The sequence below is a fragment of the Amblyraja radiata genome, chromosome 13 (genome assembly GCF_010909765.2).
Source record: "Amblyraja radiata isolate CabotCenter1 chromosome 13, sAmbRad1.1.pri, whole genome shotgun sequence".
NCBI classification, from domain to species: Eukaryota; Metazoa; Chordata; class Chondrichthyes; order Rajiformes; family Rajidae; genus Amblyraja; species Amblyraja radiata.
The window spans coordinates 24,382,217-24,401,859 of NC_045968.1; the positions used below are offsets into that span (position 1 = coordinate 24,382,217).

A 19,643-nucleotide genomic window follows, 5' to 3' on the forward strand; every position below is an offset into this window, starting at 1 on the left:
TTATTCGCCCCATTTTGCATAAAACTCTCCCCTAAATTCTGCCACTCACCTACATTCCAGGAAACACTCCAGGTCGAACAATGCTGTATTTTGGGGAAGTGGGAGAAAACAGGAGCATCTGCAGAAAATCCAGGATCTCCAGGTTTGAACCTTGTGATGCTAATTTCATTGGAAGTAAATGCTATTCTCTTCTTAGAAACATAGAAACATAGAAAATAGGTGCAGGAGTAGGCCATTCGGCCCTTCGAGCCTGCACCGCCATTCAATATGATCATGGCTGATCATCCAACTCAGTATCCTGTACCTGCCCTCTCTCCATACCCCCTGATCCCTTTAGCCACAAGGGCCACATCTAACTCCCTCTTAAATATAGCCAACGAACTGGCCTCAACTACCTTCTGTGGCAGAGAATTCCAGAGATTCACCACTCTCTGTGTGAAAATTTTTTTCCTCATCTCGGTCCTAAAAGATTTCCCCCTTATCCTTAAACTGTGACCCCTTGTTCTGGACTTCCCCAACATCGGAAACAATCTTCCTGCATCTAGCCTGTCCAACCCCTTAAGAATTTTGTAAGTTTCTATAAGATCCCCCCTCAATCTTCTAAATTCTAGCGAGTACAAACCGAGTCTATCCAGTCTTTCTTCATATGAAAGTCCTGACATCCCAGGAATCAGTCTGGTGAACCTTCTCTGTACTCCCTCTATGGCAAGAATGTCTTTCCTCAGATTAGGAGACCAAAACTGTACGCAATACTCCAGGTGTGGTCTCACCAAGACCATGTACAACTGCAGTAGAATCCTACCTGACCTCCCGGTGGTTCAGCACTTCAACTCCCCCTCCCATTCCCAATCCGACCTCTCTGTCCTGGGTCTCCTCCATTGCCAGAGTGAGCAACAGCGGAATTGGAGGAACAGCACCTCATATTCCGTCTGGGGTCCTTGCGTCCTTATGGCATTAACATTGAATTCTCCCAATTTGGCTAGCCCGTGCTGTCTCCTCCCCTTCCTTAACCCTCTAGCTGTCTCCTCCCACCCTCCCATCCGCCCGCCCTCGGGCTCCTCCTCCTCCTCCCCTTTTCCCTCTTTCTTTCCCCACCCCCCCTCCGTCGGAAGAAGGGGTTCGGCCCCAAACGTCGCCTATTTCCTTCGCTCCATAGATGCTGCTGCACCCGCTGAGTTTCCCCAGCAATTGTGTGTACCTGCAGTAGAACCTCCCTGCTCCTATACTCAAATCCTTTTGCTATGAATGCTAACATACCATTCGCCTTCTTCACTGCCTGCTGCACCTGCATGCCTACTTTTAATGACTGGTGTACCATGACACCCAGGTCTCGTTGCATCTCCCCCTTTTATAATCGGCCACCATTCAGATAATCCTGTTTCTTGTTTTTGCCACCAAAGTGGATAACCTCACATTTATCCACATTATACTTCTTGAATTGAATGCTAGGATTTTAGAATGGTATTTCAGTTCTTGATGTTTCAAAATCAAAAGGGCGACTTTGTTTCAACTCAGGGGAGCTATTAAATCCAAATAGCTATTCTTTCTTTCCTGAGTATACTTTTATCCAGTGGTGGGCAGAACACTGGGAGGTTTCCTGCTATTATAGCAAATGCTTTACCTCCACCTGAGCAGGAAGAAAGAACCTGTTAAAAAGTTGGCAAAGCCTGTTTGGCAATTCTGATCTCAGCCTCCTCTCTCGCATTGCCAGGATGAGTTATGACTGACCAAACACTCACCTCTTTGTTGAGTGATGCTTCCAGGTGAAGAGATTTGTCTGACATGAGGAACAGTCTGCATGTTTTCGCCACTGGCTGGAAAATCGGTTTATCAGGAGCATACTGCACCTTACGGATAACCATAGACACGGAACTCCTGGGAGAAAAAATGATTCAGTAAATGGACCATCCAGGACAACCAATTGCAAGTGGAGGAATGTTGGTAGTTCAATGGTGTTGAAACTAGACAACCATTATTTGCATCATATTTCAATAAAAGCATTGAGTGTACATGTCAATCCACTATGTATGTATGTATGTATGTATGTATGTATGTATGTATGTATGTATGTATGTATGTATGTATGTATGTATGTATGTATGTATGTATGTATGTATGAATATATTGAACATTTGGATAAAAAGTTTAACTTTGTGCTTCATTGTTTAAAAAGGGGTCTAAGAGTAAACCTAGCAATTATAGACCTGTTAGTTTGACGTCAGTGGTGGGCAAATTAATGGAAAGGATACTTAGAGATAATATATATAAGCAACTGGATAAACAGGGTCTGATTAGGAACAGTCAACATGGATTTGTGCCTGGAAGGTCATGTTTGACTATTCTTCTTGAATTTTTTGAAGAGGTTACTCGGGAAATTGATGAGGGTAAAGCAGTGGATGTTGTATATATAGACTTCAGTAAGGCCTTTGACAAGGTTCCTCACGGAAGGTTGGTTAAGATGGTTCAATGGTTGGGTATTAATGGTGGAATAGTAAGATGGATTCAACAGTGGCTGAATGGGAGATGCCAGAGAGTAATGGTGGATGGTTGTTTGTCAGGTTGGAGGCCAGTGACTAGTGGGGTGCCACAGGGATCTGTGTTGGGTCCACTGTTGTTTGTCATGTACATCAATGATCTGGATGATGGTGTGGTAAATTGGATTAGTAAGTATGCAGATGATACTAAGATAGGTGGGGTTGTGGATAATGAAGTAGATTTTCAAAGTCTACAGAGAGATTTATGCCGGTTGGAAGAGTGGGCTGAAAGATGGCAGATGGAGTTTAATGCTGATAAGTGTGAGGTGCTACATCTTGGCAGGACAAATCAAAATAGGACGTACATGGTAAATGGTAGGGAATTGAAGAATGCAGGTGAACAGAGGGATCTTGGAATAACTGTGCACAGTTCCCTGAAAGTGGAATCTCATGTAGATAGGGTGGTAAAGAAAGCTTTTGGTGTGCTGGCTTTTATAAATCAGAGCATTGAGTATAGAAGTTGGGATGTAATGTTAAAATTGTACAAGGCATTGGTGAGGCCAATTCTGGAGTATGGTGTACAATTTTGGTCGCCTAATTATAGGAAGGATGTCAACAAAATAGAGAGAGTACAGAGGAGATTTACTAGAATGTTGCCTGGGTTTCAGCAACTAAGTTACAGAGAAAGGTTGAACAAGTTAGGGCTTTATTCTTTGGAGCGCAGAAGGTTAAGGGGGGACTTGATAGAGGTCTTTAAAATGATGAGAGGGATAGACAGAGTTGACGTGGATAAGCTTTTCCCACTGAGAGTAGGGAAGATTCAAACAAGGGGACATGACTTGAGAATTAATACAATACAATTCAATTTATTGTCATTTGGACCCCTTGAGGTCCAAACGAAATGCCGTTTCTGCAGCCATACATTACAAACAAATAGACCCAAGACACAACATAATTTACATAAACATCCATCACATTGCTGTGATGGAAGGCCAAAAAAACTTCTCTCTCCACTGCACTCTCCCCCCCCCCGATGTCAGAGTCAAAGTCAAGCCCCCGGCGGGCGATGGCGATTGTCCCGTGGCCATTATTGCCACGCCGGGTAATGCAAGGTCGCACACCGGGTCTTGGTGTTAGAGCCCCCGGCGTGCGCTCGCAGAGACCCGCGGCCATTCCAAGCCGCGCGGGGCGGTGCTGTAAGGCCCCGCTCCAGGAGCTCTTCAACCCCGCAACTCGGGCGGGAGAAGTCGCCGCTGCGGAAGCCCCGAAAAGCGGACTCCCTCCAGGGACCCGCGGGCTCCCGGTGCCGTCCGCCAAACCCGCAGTTGCAGCCTCCGAATCTCCGGGGGTCGGGTCGCAGCAGCGTCCACCACAGCTCCACCCGCTCTGGACTCGGCCAGCTCCGCGACGGTGAGGTGAGTAGTCGGCACCAGAGTCCCCGGTCTTCCTGTTGGAGGCCGCTCCTCGTTGCAGCCCCAACGACAACGGAGACCCGACAAAGAAAAGGTCGGGTCTCCCGTGCAGGGAGAGATTTAAAAGTTACCCCCAACCCCCCCACACCACCCCCACCCCCCCACACACATACCCCAACAAAAATAACAAAAACTACATAAAAACATAAGACATAAAATAATAAAAACGCAGACGGACTGCAGAGGCCGCTGCAGACGAGAGTCGCGCCGCCTACCGGATAACATGAGGGGGAACTTCTTTACTCAGAGAGTGGTAGCTGTGTGGAATGAGCTTCCAGTGAAGGTGGTGGAGGCAGGTTAGTTTTTATCATTTAAAAATAAATTGGATAGTTATATGGACGGGAAAGGAATGGATGGTTATGGTCTGAGCGCAGGTATATGGGACTAGGGGAGAATACGTGTTCGGCACGGACTAGAAGGCCGAGATGGCCTGTTTCCGTGCTGTAATTGTTATATGGTTATATGGTTATATGTGTCATTTTGTATCATTTTTGTTTCTATCACCAAATAGAGTAGAACATTTATTTGTAATAGAACAAACATAGAAACATAGAAACATAGAAATTAGGTGCAGGAGTAGGCCATTCGGCCCTTCGAGCCTGCATCGCCATTCAATATGATCATGGCTGATCATCCAACTCAGTATCCCGTACCTGCCTTCTCTCCATACCCTCTGATCCCCTTAGCCACCAGGGCCACATCTAACTCCCTCATCCTGATGCTTGCATTATCTTTGATCTGTGTGGCCTTCCTTTGGTCATAGAAAATCTTTGACACACTCTCCAAGAAAACTTAGGAACGCTATAATCTGCTCCTCATAAACTCTGTCATTAATTACCACATGACACTACTCAAGCACCTCAACACCATCCAGGATAAAGCAGCCATCTTACCACCGGATGGCATCATGATGGCAGCCTCACCAACAGTCTGTCTGTCCTTTCATTTTTATTTTGTTATTTTTTGTGTGTTTTAAAAGTTTGTGTTAATGTTCTCTGGTTAGTTTGATGTGGGGGTGTGAGGGATGGGGTCTGGGAAACTTTTTTTCAATCTCTTACCTTGCCGGAGAAGCGATTGTTTTCCAAGTTGTATCTCAGCGGCCTAACATCATGGAGCTGGAGACTGACTTTGAGCTCCATCGCAGGGCGTGGACACCATTGGGGTCGATCCCTTGCCTGGGATAGACGCTCCAACCGCGGCCTGTGGATTTGACCATCGAGGAGCTCGCAGTCTCAGGCAGAGACCGAGTCAGGAGCTCCGAAGTCGCAGAAGGTTTCGACCAGCCCTGACCTGGGATTCGATTGCCCGGCAGGGAGAGCTGCGATCCCCCCGTTGCAGAGCTTGATCGCCCTGATGCGGAGGGCCCAAACGCCGCCGGCTACGGGAGTCAAGATTGTCCCGTCAACGGAAGGCTCGAGGCCCCCGACCACGGGAGAACAAAGAAGGGAAGAGATTGCATTTTTTTCACCTTCCATCACAGTGAGGAATGTGGAGGAATCACTGTGGTGGATGTTTATGTTAAAATGTATTTTGTGTGTTCTGTTGCTTTTTATTAGTATGACAATAGGCAATAGACGATCGAGCCAGCACCGCCATTCAATGTGATCATGGCTGATCATCCCCAATCAGTACCACGTTCCTGCCTGCTCGCCATATCCCCTGACTCTGCTATTTTTAAGAGCCCAATCTAGCTCTCTCTTGAAAGCATCCAGAGAACCTGCCTCCACTGCCCTCTGAGGCAGAGAATTCCACAGACTGTATGGTAAATCAAATTCCTCATATGTTGCAAAACATACGGCTAATAAAGTATGATCATGACTGGTACCCAATTACCACCTTAAATATTCCCTTCCTCCATCGCTAATGCACAGTGGGTGAGATGCACACTGTCAACAGAATGCACCGCAGTTCCTTGCCTGAGGTATTCTAACAGCATCTCCCAAACACCAACAAATGTTTCTTAACATCCAAACCTCGAATTGGAATTTCACTGTACCTTAATTGGTATGTGACAATAAACTGACCTTGACCTTGAAACCTTGACATTTGGGGCAGCACAGTGGCACAATGGCACAGTGACACAGTGGCACAGTGGCACAGTGGCACAGTGGCACAGTGGCACAGTGGCACAGTGGCACAGTGGCACAGCAGTAGAGTTGCTGCCTTACAGCGCCAGAGAACCAGGTTTCATCCTGACTACGGGTGCTGTCTATAAGGAGTTTGTACGTTCTCCCCTTGACCTGCATGGGTTTCCTCCGGGTGCTCCGGTTTCTTCCCACACTCCAAAGACATACAGGTTTGTAGGTTAATTGGCTTGGTATAATTGTAAATTGTCTCTAGTGTGTGTAGGATAATGTCAGTGTACGGAGATTGCTGGTCGGTGCAGACTCAATGGGCCGAAGGGCCTACTTCTGCGCTGTATCTCTACACTAAGCTAAACTAAACAAAAATTCTTACTTTTCAAGATGTTTTTATGCACAAATATGTGTTTTCCAAGTTGCCTGCAGCAAGATCCCACAAATAATCCATGAACTGACTAACCAGCTAATAACCAGATTATCTAATAATAATGATCTGATGATGCTGCTTTACACCAAACAAAGCAAGGCACAAAATGCTGGAGTAACTCAGCGGGTCAGGCAGCATCTCTGGAGAACATGGATAGGTGACAATAGGAAAGACAGTGGAATTATCTAGTTTGGTTGATGAAGGTGCAGCCTACAGAACATCATGTGATGGGAGTACCATCATGAAGGCAATGCAACAGTCCAGAAGGTGATTTTCCATCACTTTTTCAAAGGGGAATGGACAATAAATGTTGACCTTGTTCAGTGACTGACACTTCCCTAGATAAATAAAAAACAAATCTAATTGTGAAAAATACGTCCTTTCAGGCCAACAGAGATTCACTCTTTGATCTGAATTTGGTCAACTATTTCACAATGTGCCTATGAAATCAAGCCAAAAGACACGAGCCCTACACGTTCTGCCCGTACCTACATTATCCAACTTATACCACACAATTGTTTTGCCCACAAAAGATTTCTGCGCATCAACAATTTTTAACTGTCTCATTCACAAAACAATGCTGAGAAATTTAACATGCTAAAAGTACAAAATAATCTTACATCAATGTGTATTGAAAGCCAACATATTTTGCCAACTGCATATGATTCAATTGTTTGGATCCAGAGAGTGCCTGCATAAGCAAATCCATTTTTAAAAGGACAAGGGATTAGCTGTGTCTGCATTAACAGAACTAATGCTCAACACTGATCCACTGCCAGCACTGTGAACCAGCTTGGCTTGCTAATCAAACCCTGAGAACTGTTACTTCCTGCATTTTTGTACGTGTTGTGTTTATTGCTCTGCAGAGAAAGAAAGCAATGTCGATCATTTTCCGCGTTTGGATGAAGCTAAATGTACCTTTTGGGGATTTTTGCGTCAAAGCGGGAAGATTTTGCACAGAACGCACTGATCTGGAAGTCCACGCCGCAACACTACGGAGAAAGCAGAAAATCTTTCCTCAATCGTACACATAACGGATGAAAGGTCAGCACACTCTGGAAACACCCACTGGAATAATTCATGACCAAGCCCTAAAATGAGAGACTGCTGATGGATGACCAGAAGTCTATCGCGAATGCCCTGACAAAAAGCCTTCCCATCAAGCAGCTTAGGAGAAGTCCGGATCTGATTTTGCCCCTTAGTTCTTCCACTGTGGGGGACACCTGTTAGCATTGAAGCAGAATTAACTCCAAGTCCTACTGCAATGACAGATTATGTTGCTGCCAAAAGGTCATCATGATCCATAGCGTTTTCCAGCTGAAACCATATGGACAGATGGTGCATTGCGTTCTATTTGAATACAATACACAATGTGCTGCCCTTGGCCAGCATCCAGCGCCTTATGGCCTCCATTCCTGCATTATATCTTTACAAGGCTTTCCAGCAGTATTCAGCTTTACCATTATAACTAATGGAATTATTAATTAAAAAGATGGAAACAAGTGTGTAAAATGTCTGCAGCAATTGAAGACCTGATTCCTATAACAACACGTAAAATATCTCACCTTGTCGACTTCCTTGGGACCCAGTTGCAAGGTTATAGAGCAGGGTAGATAGTCTGGGAACTGTCAAGGGTGAAAAAAGGAATGTTAATACATTGAGAAGATTCGTTATTTCCATAGTTTTCAACACAGGCTTCAATGCTGGGTCCTTTGATGTTTATCATATATACTAATGCTTTGCAAGAGAATGTAGGTGGCATGATTAGCAAATTTGCAGATGATACCAACATTCTTGGTGCAATGGAGAGTGAAGTAAATTGTCTAAGGTTACAACAGGATCTAGAAGAATTGGGATAGAGGTCAAGGGAATGGCGAATGCTGACACCCATAAGATTTAGCCTTGTTCAGCCCAGTCACATATAGGCTAGATTGGGTGAGGATGGCAGACTCCTTTCCCTGAAGACCATTGGATCGGTTAAAATAGGAATTCAGTGACTTTGTGGTTATTATGACTGACAATAATATTTTTCTTATTCCCAACTCATTTAATAACATGATTTTAAATTTCTCCGCTCCTGTGGTTGGATTTAAACCCATATCTGGACTCAAATAAGATCTGCACTCAAATAAGTTTATCACTGTGCCCCACCAAACTAGTTAGTTGCTTTTCAAGATGTGATAAGGGCTTATTAAATCCTCTGCTTTGCTACCCATAAATTGCCTTTGATATAATAATAACTCTAATTTTTCAAAGTGTCCAATTGATTTCCACTTAAATGAGCACCAGAAAAGTGCCTCCTGAGGAGTCATCATGAAATGAAGGAGCTTTGTAGTAAGGCATTCACTGGCAGGAATGAGATATTTTGCCTGTATTATCTTACCGAAATGAATCACATTTTTGTACCCTTCACTTTCAAGCCAGCTTAGCAATATCACAGGCAGGCAAGAGTGATTAGGCTCTAATAACACTTCTATTTTAAATGGACCACGGGTTTGAATTGCATTCAGAGGCAGCCAACTAAAGATTGGTGCAATGCTGAAAAGCAACGGTGCCTGGTTGAAACAAGGTATGAAAATGGTTGAATGATTCCTTAGCTCATCCTGGTGACAAGTATATGAATTACTCCATAACACAAAGAGAGAGATAGAGCGAGAGAGATACCTGAAAGCAGAAAGGATAAGCACTGTCTCCAAATTTTATTGCTAAACGTTCTTGCAACTTGGTCAGTGGTTTAGGCTTTTGGCCTGAAGGGGGTGGATATACTTGGATTGTGGCCATATACAGATCCCTTCTGAACGTCAACCCACAAACATCAATGTCCTCCCGTCCGTAACGGAATGATGAGAGCAGTCTGCAAAAAACTGAAATGAAGATCAGAAATAATAATTGAGAGTTTCTATTCTGGAACTTCTGCTCAAGAAACTTGGGCTCGATCACCTGCTTGGCTTTGCACGTGACCAGATCTGAATTCAAAACAAATCAGGGTTTCTTTGGTGGGCTTGGTGACTCAACATATCAAGTCAATACATCTGTAGTCTCCTGTGCACTGAGTTAATGATTTCAGTTCTTATTTTCATCCTCAGGGTGTAGGTGACAATAGGGGTAATAATAATAATAATGGATGGGATTTATATAGCGCCTTTCTAATACTCAAGGCGCTTTACATCGCATTATTCATTCACTCCTCAGTCACACTCGGTGGTGGTAAGCTACTTCTGTAGCCACAGCTGCCCTGGGGCAGACTGACGGAAGCGTGGCTGCCAATCTGCGCCTACGGCCCCTCCGACCACCACCAATCACTCACACACATTCACACACAGGCAAAGGTGGGTGAAGTGTCTTGCCCAAGGACACAACAACAGTATGCACTCCAAGCGGGATTCGAACCGGCTACCTTCCGGTTGCCAGACGAACACTTAGCCCATTGTGCCATCTGTCGTCCCTAGGGGTAGGCTAAAAGTGTGAGGCTGAGTGAATGTGGAGTTGGTGCTGGGGCTGAAAGAGACTGAATGTGCGAGCTGAGTGTGTGTGGTGCTGAGTGTGGAAGATTGTGCACCTGTGGCTAGATTTGCAACGATGCATTGTAATACTGTAAGTAGGCCACTGTATGCACTGCATGTCAAACTGCATGTGTGTAAGCTAGACCATGTGTGAGGCTGTGTTTGGGAGGCTGAGAATGTCTGTACTAAATAAAACCAATTCATCTCACCTCTAGGTAGAACAAACCTCTTAAGGCAACTGTACCAGAAAGTAAATAGGCAGTTTGCTTGTGTGTAACGTTTAATAACTGTGCTGGATTTCTCACCTTTTCTATCCTTTATGTAGCCTGTGTCCAATACAAGCACACCGTCTGAAAAGTAATCAAATAAAATCAGTCATAGAAATCAGCTCTGGCTGCCTTGCATGATATGTCCATCACTGTGCTTCTAATTAAGAAGTTCATGGATACTGTGGTATCATTCATCCCCTGTAGCAGCCGAGAACGTTAATGGTCCATTGCAGGAACACTGTGTAGTTTATTCAGCAGCAACATCAACCCCAAATCTCCCATCAACTAAACCCCAGGAAATTATAGTGTTCATCCAACATTATTAGAGGCCCTGGATTTCCCATCATCTAGCTTCAGGACACTGTGGGGTTCATCCAGCTTTGTATTAGCTCTGGGTAGGTTGGGCTGCAATCAATGTCAATCCTGCCATCCACCAGGCCTGAGCTGCTGCGTGGACATGCCGACCTCCTGAACAATCTAAAGGTTCCGCTGAGATACACTGCCTTCAGTAAAGGGTGCTCTGTTAAAAGTTCTATCTCTAATTATTTACTTATTCAGCACAAAGGATCTTGCAGCAGGGAATCGAAAAACTGTTAGGGGGTGATTAGAGAGTGTGAGAAGATGCTCGATAGGGTTCAAGGAGATGATTACGAGACTCAAGGGCAATAGCTAGGTTTGGGCATTGGAATCAGTAATTATAAATTAAAGAAGGATCCTACCAAGAAAGAATAGTGCCTCAAACCCCAAGGCAGTGGCATGAACCAGTTAAGATTGGTCCCTATAATTAATCCCAAAATAGGCTTGGTATCTTGTTACTTTCCACAAGTCTTCAAGACTCGTAATGTTTGAAGGCCTTCATAGAAACACAGAAAATAGGTGCAGGAGTAGGTCATTTGGCCCTTTGAGCCAGCACCGCCATTCAATATGTTCATGGCTGATCATCCAAAATCAGTAACCCGTTCTGGCTTTTTCCCCATATCACTTGATTCCCTTAGTCCTAAGAGCTAAATCTAACTCTCTCTTGAAAACATCCATTGAATTGGCCTCCACTGCCTTCTGTGGCAGAGGATTCCACAGATTCACAACTCTCTGGGTGGTTTAGAGTATCTCTAAAGGGATGATGGAATGAGCATCTTACACTATTTGGCATCAGTGCTTGTGCTAAACAGGTAGGCAGGAGGCAGCAGATGAAACAGGTTCAATCTGTAGAGATTGCATGTTCTCCCTGTGACTGCGTGTGCTTCCTCTGGGCGCTCCGGCTTCCTCCCACATCCCAAAGACCTGCTGGTTGTTGGGTTAATTATTACTGCAACTGAGCCCCCCGTTACAGGTGGATGTCAGAGGAATTGACAGAGGGGAGTTGATGGGCATAGAACAGCAAAAATGTTACAGGGGAATATGCGAGGCAATGGGATTGCTCTGAGAACCAGCATTGACTCAATGGGCTGAAAGGCTTTTTTTTATGTCATGAGGAAATATGAGAAATGCGAGAACCTTGCACATCCTTGCAGAGATGTAGCATTCTCAGAAGGACTCAGATTCAGGATTCAGTTGCCAGTATATAAAGTCCCTAATCCTGTTCAGTGATCACAATCAAATTACCTCCACTTGTACTGAATGAAGAAATTTCCAGGCCATAGTGATCGATCTAAAGGGTTTTAAATCCACGCAGCCTCCAGCAAGGCAGTTTATGCTTTCCGGAGCTGTCTGTTTCTCGGTACTTTATCGGAATTCAATATCCCAATTCCCATTAATTAGTCTGAAGATGGGTCCCAACCCGGAAGGTCACCTTTAATGTTGTCTGGCCAATTGAGTTACTCTAGCCCTTTATGTCCTATCCCAAAATAAAAGCTAATTTTTCATTAAAGACCTTTGGAAAAATCAGTGTAAGTGTGCATGCTAATATCAGGTATTGATCAAATGTAAAGCAATTGATCAAATGTAAAGCAATTTTATGTGGGACTACAATTTGTTAGCATGATTGCTCCAGTTTAATGGTTGCTAAACAGCTGGAAACATTATCCCTCTTGCAGTAAAAGAGCCAGAGAATAGAATCCTCCTCTGTTATCCCTCACAGAGCATACATACTGTACCTACTGGGTCTGTATGGCTGACGTGATCCACAAAGTCTCTCTTGCCGAAGTAGACTGCAATCTGTAAAAACAGAAGTACGATGCTGAATGATGGAGATGGGCACTGCCAATTATATCTCGCGGCCGTAACTACATGTAAAAAAATCAAAGGCTGGCGATATACAGAGGTTGGCCAGTAACCCTGAGAACTAGACAGAGTTGACATTTCTGGTAAAGCGGTTTGCATCAGACCTGGAAACATGTGGAAAGTTCTAGAGAGGGAGAGGGGTGAAACGAACAGAGGGAATTGCAGTGATAGTGTAGATCAAACTTGCGCCACCATGCTGCCCAAAAATTATTTCTGTGAAGTGCTCATGTGACAATAAGCACCATTGGACCACTGAAACCCACATGGCCACAAGGAGAACGTAGCAAATACCACACGGACAGCGCCAGAGTTCAGGATCAAACCCGGGTTTGCGGCGCTGTGAGGCAGCACCTCTACCAGCTGGTATCTGAGTGTTTCTAGCATTTCCTGTTTTTATTATGCTTATATGGTGCCTTGAATAACCAAAATGCTGTACTATAATGAAGTATGTTCCTTTTCAGTATTATAATCTTCATTGTAATGTAGAGAATTTTGGCCACCACTTTGATCAAAGCAAAACAACCGGGTAATCTGTTGGGTCAGTGTTGGTTAAGGTACACAGATTGCCTTAACCTACTGTAGCTCCCTATAGTTATCAATGAGTCTCAGTGCAGCAAATGAGGTTGTTTAATATTCTCCTATTAAATAATCATGAGATTTTGAACTCAAGACTCACAACATGATTCTACCACCCACCTCCATAATAGTGGCAATTCATAAACACCAATTAACCTACCAACCTGCATGTCCTCAGAATATTAGTGAGAACTGGAGAACACGGGAAAAACTCATGCGATCACAGGAAGAAGAAGCAAACTTCAAACTGAGCGTGCCAGAGGTCAAGATTGGACCTGGGTGGCTGGAGTTATGAGGGTGCAACCCTATCAGTTACGCCCCACATTCACTGGCCCGACACTGCTATTTATCTTTCATGGATAGACCTATTCTCTAATTTCAGCCAACCCAAATCTTCCACACAACCAGGACATTGATGCGACAATGTCTTATGACATCTGTGAGGAAGAGATAAAAACAAGTAAAACCCTCGGAAGGTAAGGGATGTCACGCACCGCGTTATCACGGGTAGTCTTCTTGAAGACGATGTTTTTGGGGCCAGGAGGTGGGGGCATCATTTTTGCAACAACCACACTGGGAGCGGGGTTCTTCTGAGGCTCGGGATTGCTCATCCTTCCTGGTGTGATATTATGTAAAGAAGCTGAAAAGCAAAAATTGTAAAACATTGATAAGTGAAGTTCACAAACTTTGCTCAAAGTTTAACATAGCAGTACAACATTTTTCAAACACGCCTTCCCACCACCACATGTTATAATTGTTTTGGATCCTTCCAATATTCTACCAGGCAGCTGGATAATCTTGTAATTTGTTACAAGGACAGCTTGCCTTCCACGACCGTCTACCATGTCAACTTTGGTACCAATCAGGCCTGTCAGAATGTGTGGCCACTTGGATTTGCAGTTTTCTTTGACTTGCCTAGAGTCATAGAGTAATAAAGCATGGAAACCGAACTTGTTCATGCCAACCAAGATGTATCGGGTCCAGTGATCACAATACCATTAGTTTCAATATAATTATGGAGAGGGTCAGAACTGGATCTAGGGTTGAGATTTTTGATTGGAGAAAGGCTAACTTTGATGAGATGCGAAATGATTTAAAAGGAGTGACCTGGGACATTTTGTTTTATGGGTAGGATGTAGAAGAGAAATGGAGGACATTTAAAGGGGAAATGTTAAGAGTACAAAATCTTTATGTTCCTGTTCGGTTGAAAGGAAACAGTAAAAATTGGAAAGTGCCCTGGTTTTCAAGGGAAATTGGACATCTTGTTCGGAAAAAGAGGGAGATCTACAATAATTATAGGCAGCATGAAGTAAATGAGGTGCTTGAGGAGTATAAGGAATGTAAAAAGAATTTTAAGAAGGAAATTAGAAAAGCTAAAAGAAGATATGAGGTTGCTTTGGCAAGTAAGGTGAAAGTAAATCCAAAGGGTTTCTACAGCTATATTAATAGCAAAAGGATAACAAGGGATAAAATTGGTCCATTGGAGAGACAGAGTGGACAGCTATCTGCGGAGCCAAAAGAGATGGGGGAGATATTGAACAATTTCTTTTCTTCGGTATTCACCAAGGAGAAGGATATTGAATTATGTGAGGTAAGGGAAACTATTAGAGTAGCTATGGATACTATGAGTTTCAAAGTAAAAGAAGTACTGACACTTTTGAAAAATATAAAAGTGGATAAGTCTCCAGGTCCTGACAGGATATTCCCTAGGACATTGAGGGAAGTTAGTGTAGAAATAGCCGGGGCTATGACAGAAATATTTCAAATGTCATTAGAAACGGGAATAGTCCCCGAGGATTGGCGTACTGCGCATGTTGTTCCATTGTTTAAAAAGGGTTCTAAGAGTAAACCTAGCAATTATAGACCTGTTAGTTTGACTTCAGTGGTGGGCAAATTAATGGAAAAGATACTTAGAGATAATATATATAAGCATCTGGATAAACAGGGTCTGATTAGGAACAGTCAACATGGATTTGTGCCTGGAAGGTCATGTTTGACTAATCTTCTTGAATTTTTTGAAGAGGTTACTCGGGAAATTGACGAGGGTAAAGCAGTGGATGTTGTCTATATGGACTTTAGTAAGGCCTTTGACAAGGTTCCTCATGGAAGGTTGATTAAGAAGGTTCAACTGTTGGGTATAAATACAGGAGTAGCAAGATGGATTCAACAGTGGCTGAATGGGAGACGCCAGAGGGTAATGGTGGATGGCTGTTTGTCGGGTTGGAGGCAGGTGACTAGTGGGGTGCCTCAGGGATCTGTGATGGGTCCTTTGTTGTTTGTCATGTACATCAATGATCTGGACGAAGGTGTGGTAAATTGGATTAGTAAGTATGCAGATGATACCAAGATAGGGGGTGTTGTGGATAATGAAAGAGGATTTCCAAAGTCTACAGAGTGATTTAGGCCATTTGGAAGAATGGGCTGAAAGATGGCAGATGGAGTTTAATGCTGATAAATGTGAGGTGCTACACCTTGGCAGGACAAATCAAAATAGGACGTACATGGTAAATGGTAGGGAATTGAAGAATACAGTTGAACAGAGGGATCTGGGAATGACCGTGCATAGTTCCTTGAAGGTGGAATCTCATATATATATATAGGGTGGTAAAGAAAGCTTTTGGTATGCTAGCCTTTATAAATCAGAGCATTGAGTATAGAAGCTGGGATGTAATGTTAAAATTGTACAAGGCATTGGTGAGACCAAATCTGGAGTATGGTGTACAATTTTGGTCGCCCAATTATAGGAAGGATGTCAACAAAATAGAGAGAGTACAGAGGAGATTTACTAGAATGTTGCCTGGGTTTCAACAATTAAGTTACAGAGAAAGGTTGAATAAGTTAGGTCTTTATTCTCTGGAGCGCAGAAGGTTAAGGGGGGACTTGATAGAGGTCTTTAAAATGATGAGAGGGATAGACAGAGTTGATGTGGACAAGCTTTTCCCTTTGAGAATAGGGAAGATTCAAACAAGAGGACATGACTTCAGAATTAAGGGACAGAAGTTTAGGGGTAACATGAGGGGGAACTTCTTTACTCAGAGTGGTAGCGGTGTGGAATGAGCTTCCAGTGGAAGTGGTGGAGGCAGGTTCGATGGTATCATTTAAAAATAAATTGGATAGGCATATGGATGAGAAGGGAATGGAGGGTTATGGTATGAGTGCAGGCAGGTGGGACTAAGGGAAAATAATTGTTCGGCACGGACTTGTAGGGCCGAGATGGCCTGTTTCCGTGCTGAAATTGTTATATGGTCATATGGTCCCATCTGAGCTAGTCCCATTTTCACATGTTTACCAAATATCCTAAATCTTGCCAATCTGTGAACCTGTCTGAGTGTCTTCTAAGTATTGTTATAGTACCTGCTTCAACTGCCTCCTCTGACAGCTCATCCCATATACACATCACCCTCTGGGTGAAAAAGTTGCCCCTCAAGTTAGTATTAAATCTTGCCCAACTCACCTTAAACTTACAGTCTCTGGTTCTTGATTTACTCCATCAACAACATTTAAAAGACATTTCATTTGGTACACAGACAGGAGATTTCATTGGTGAGATCATTCATTGTGCAATACTGATTGACACTGGATCTGCTAAATAAGACATCGCATTCCCGCTGATCCTACATGTTAATGATTCATGAGCAAAAGCCCTTTAACTATGTTGTGAGATGTGAGTATGAAGCTTAGAGTATTGTCATGAAAATTCTAAAGGACAGGAAAAAATATGAGGTGGGTATATATGAATGTTAGGGAACAGTAATGGACGATGGAGATTGTGTTTACATCAGTAAAAAGTCGGCATTCCATGGCACAGTGTGCAAACTGGTAGAACAGATATTGGGAGCTGAGGTAGAGATGCAATTGACCTTAACTACACGAGTTAGGTCTTTTAAACTTATTTTGCCGCACTGCAACCAGATTCCTGCTGCTACAATCTTGATGTTCACCTCACAATTCTTTCCACTGCAACTTAATCCCCTATATGGAGGACATCCTGGACCACTGCAGTTAGTGGATATCTCTCCTCATTTACATCTTTTTTAGAGATACAGCTTTACAGCCATTTACACGATCTGGCAACTGGCTTGCACAACAGTGAATGAATGACTTTGACCTATCGAGTCCTCTCTGACCAGCGATCCCCGTACACTAGTTCCCTACACACTAAGGACAATTGACAGAAACAAATTAATCAACAAACCTACACATCTTTGGAATGTGGGAGAAAACAAGCGCACCTGTAGAAAACCCACACGTTCACATGGAGAATGTACAAATTCCATACAGACAGCACCCAGAGTCAGGATTGAACTAAGGTTTCTGGTGCTGTAAGTCTTGTTCACCAAAATCCAAAACCAAATTTAAAAACAGTGCCTGCTTCATGTATGCTCCTTCATGATTTCCACCAGCGGGAGATCTGTACTTCTCCAATGAGAGCTGTAGCATGTCTTCTGACAGCACCAGATAAAATCAGCCAGTAAAATGAGTCCTTGTTGATACACCACAAGGCAATAAATGATACTTTCTTGCTGGCTGAACAACAGCATTGTGATAACGAGATGGAGGTATGATTCTTCTCTGCAAGGAGTAGGCAAAACACACATCATAACTAAGCTTTCATTTTCTGACAGAACCCAGTTTAGATCTTTCAACCTTTTATAATTTTTCCACTATTTTTTGAACTTGCTAATAATTAAGCAGTTATACAAATATAGTTTTTTTTAATCCTATGCACGATACCTATTTACTAGTTTGTTTAAAAAATAGTTTAAATAAAATTGGATAGTTTTTGATAAGGTACCTTAGACAGTCGACCACAGCTTGGGGAGGAAAACCAATAAATGCTTGAAGAAGAATCCCTTGGCAATCTGTTTTCTTCTTTAGGTATTTAGGTAAGTCAGAGGATGAGCCTTTGTCTTGTACTACACTGACTGCAATAGGACAGCAATTGGACAAAATTGTATCTGCCAGGAATCAGTATCTGAGCGGATTACTAGCTGTGATGAGGAGTAATGTAATGTAATACAAGAAAATCCTGTCCAAGGTTACAACCCTACATTATAAAGCCTCTTTTAATAATCTGTTTATTTAAATTATTGCAGAGCCTTGATGATCTCAGAGCTCTGTCTACCAACTGGGTGTAAGGGTAGAGAGAGGCCATTCCAAGTTACTCCTGATCTTCATTACTGCTGTAATTATATCAAGATGGTGAGCTTTTGTGACAAATATCTCTGTCTACATTTATTTAATTTAAATGTTTTTAAATATTTTTTAAACATTGAATTGAAATTACACTGGTTGAATCTTGGCTACCAGTAAAAATGCTTCACCAGGGCAATTATCCACACCAAAACAGCATTATTGATTAATATGTGAGGGTTTGTGGTGGGGAGATGTCCTGTCAAGGGCCTCAAATCAGCGCCTCAGGACATTAAAATAGAAATTCCACAATAAACACATAAATACTCCTGACACAATTCCAGTGGGTGGATATAAATGAGTTGGGTAGTGGATGTGCCCAGCCAGCTGTCACCAATTTGTTTTGTTCTGAATTTCAACCTTTCCCTATGCCAACTGGTATGGCACATTTTTGAGGACTTTTCAGGATACTGTCCCATCTTCGCAACCCTTCATGATTCAACCAGATCGGTCCATGTATCAGAAATTTGTTTGAATATCTGTGTAGTCTTTTGCAATTTACCTTGACTGCGCATGTACACTTGTTATTGTGAACCCTTTGGTCAATTCTGGAGGACTATTAGTCAGTGCATAATGGGCAACTTTGGTCATTATCCACCCGGTTGTTTAGGCTCATAAATAAGATTTTCTCCAGCAATCCCCCATATCTGTGATAAGTCAGTGAGAAACGCTTGAACATTGATAGACAAGACTTCTCTGTTCAACATGTGTAGGAAGGAGCTGCAGATGCTGGTTTAAATCAAAGATAGAGGAAAATGCTGGAGTAATTCAGGCAGCATCTCTGAAGAGAAGGAATGGGCGACATTTCGAGTCCAGACCCTTCTTCAGGTCCAACATTTTGTCCTCAAAATTGAAATGGTTTGCGTTACTGCGTGTCCAAGTTATGAGTGTCAGTAATAATACTCAATATTAGATATTGCCACTTTAATCACAGAAAGCTGTTTGGTAAAATGTGTCAAAGAGGGGTGCCTAAATACATTGTTAGAATTCTGGCCTACTGGTATGCCCACCAGACTATGCAAATAAAATGGGACAATAGGGTCTCAGCCCCATTTGGGGTTAGCAATGGTGTTAGATAAGGGGGAATTTTGCCCCCAGTCCTTTTTAATCTCTATATTGATGATCTGTCTAAACAATTGAAAGCCTGTAACACTGGGTGCGTGATTGGTAATATTTTAGTGAACCATATTATGTATGCAGATGATCTTGTGGTCTTTAGTCCATCTAGCGCTGGTCTCCAGCAGCTCCTTACTATATGTTCTGTGTATGGTGTGGAACATGACATTAAATATAATGCTAGTAAGAGTGCTGTTATGATCTGTAGAACCAAAGAGGATAAATGTCTAAAATTTCCTGATTTTAAATTGTCTGACAATAATCTTAGTGTCTGTAATAAGGTAAAATATCTAGGGCATATTATTACAGAAC

The 19,643-nt window shown here is 42.9% G+C and overlaps 1 protein-coding gene across 1 annotated transcript in view; it reads right to left on the reverse strand.

The window, feature by feature from the left end:
• The window catches only part of LOC116980144 (S-arrestin-like), a 34,305-nt gene extending 16,843 nt beyond the window's left edge, over positions 1-17,462 (reverse strand). The window contains exons 1-8 of the mRNA XM_033032255.1: positions 17,360-17,462; positions 13,517-13,662; positions 12,320-12,380; positions 10,263-10,307; positions 9,119-9,318; positions 8,020-8,079; positions 7,373-7,446; positions 1,740-1,875 (exon numbers count right to left, since the gene is read on the reverse strand). Coding sequence (XP_032888146.1) covers positions 1,740-1,875; positions 7,373-7,446; positions 8,020-8,079; positions 9,119-9,318; positions 10,263-10,307; positions 12,320-12,380; positions 13,517-13,662; positions 17,360-17,462 — 825 coding nt within the window. The remainder of the gene's footprint in view (positions 1-1,739; positions 1,876-7,372; positions 7,447-8,019; positions 8,080-9,118; positions 9,319-10,262; positions 10,308-12,319; positions 12,381-13,516; positions 13,663-17,359) is intronic.
• Positions 17,463-19,643: the final 2,181 nt, after the last annotated feature.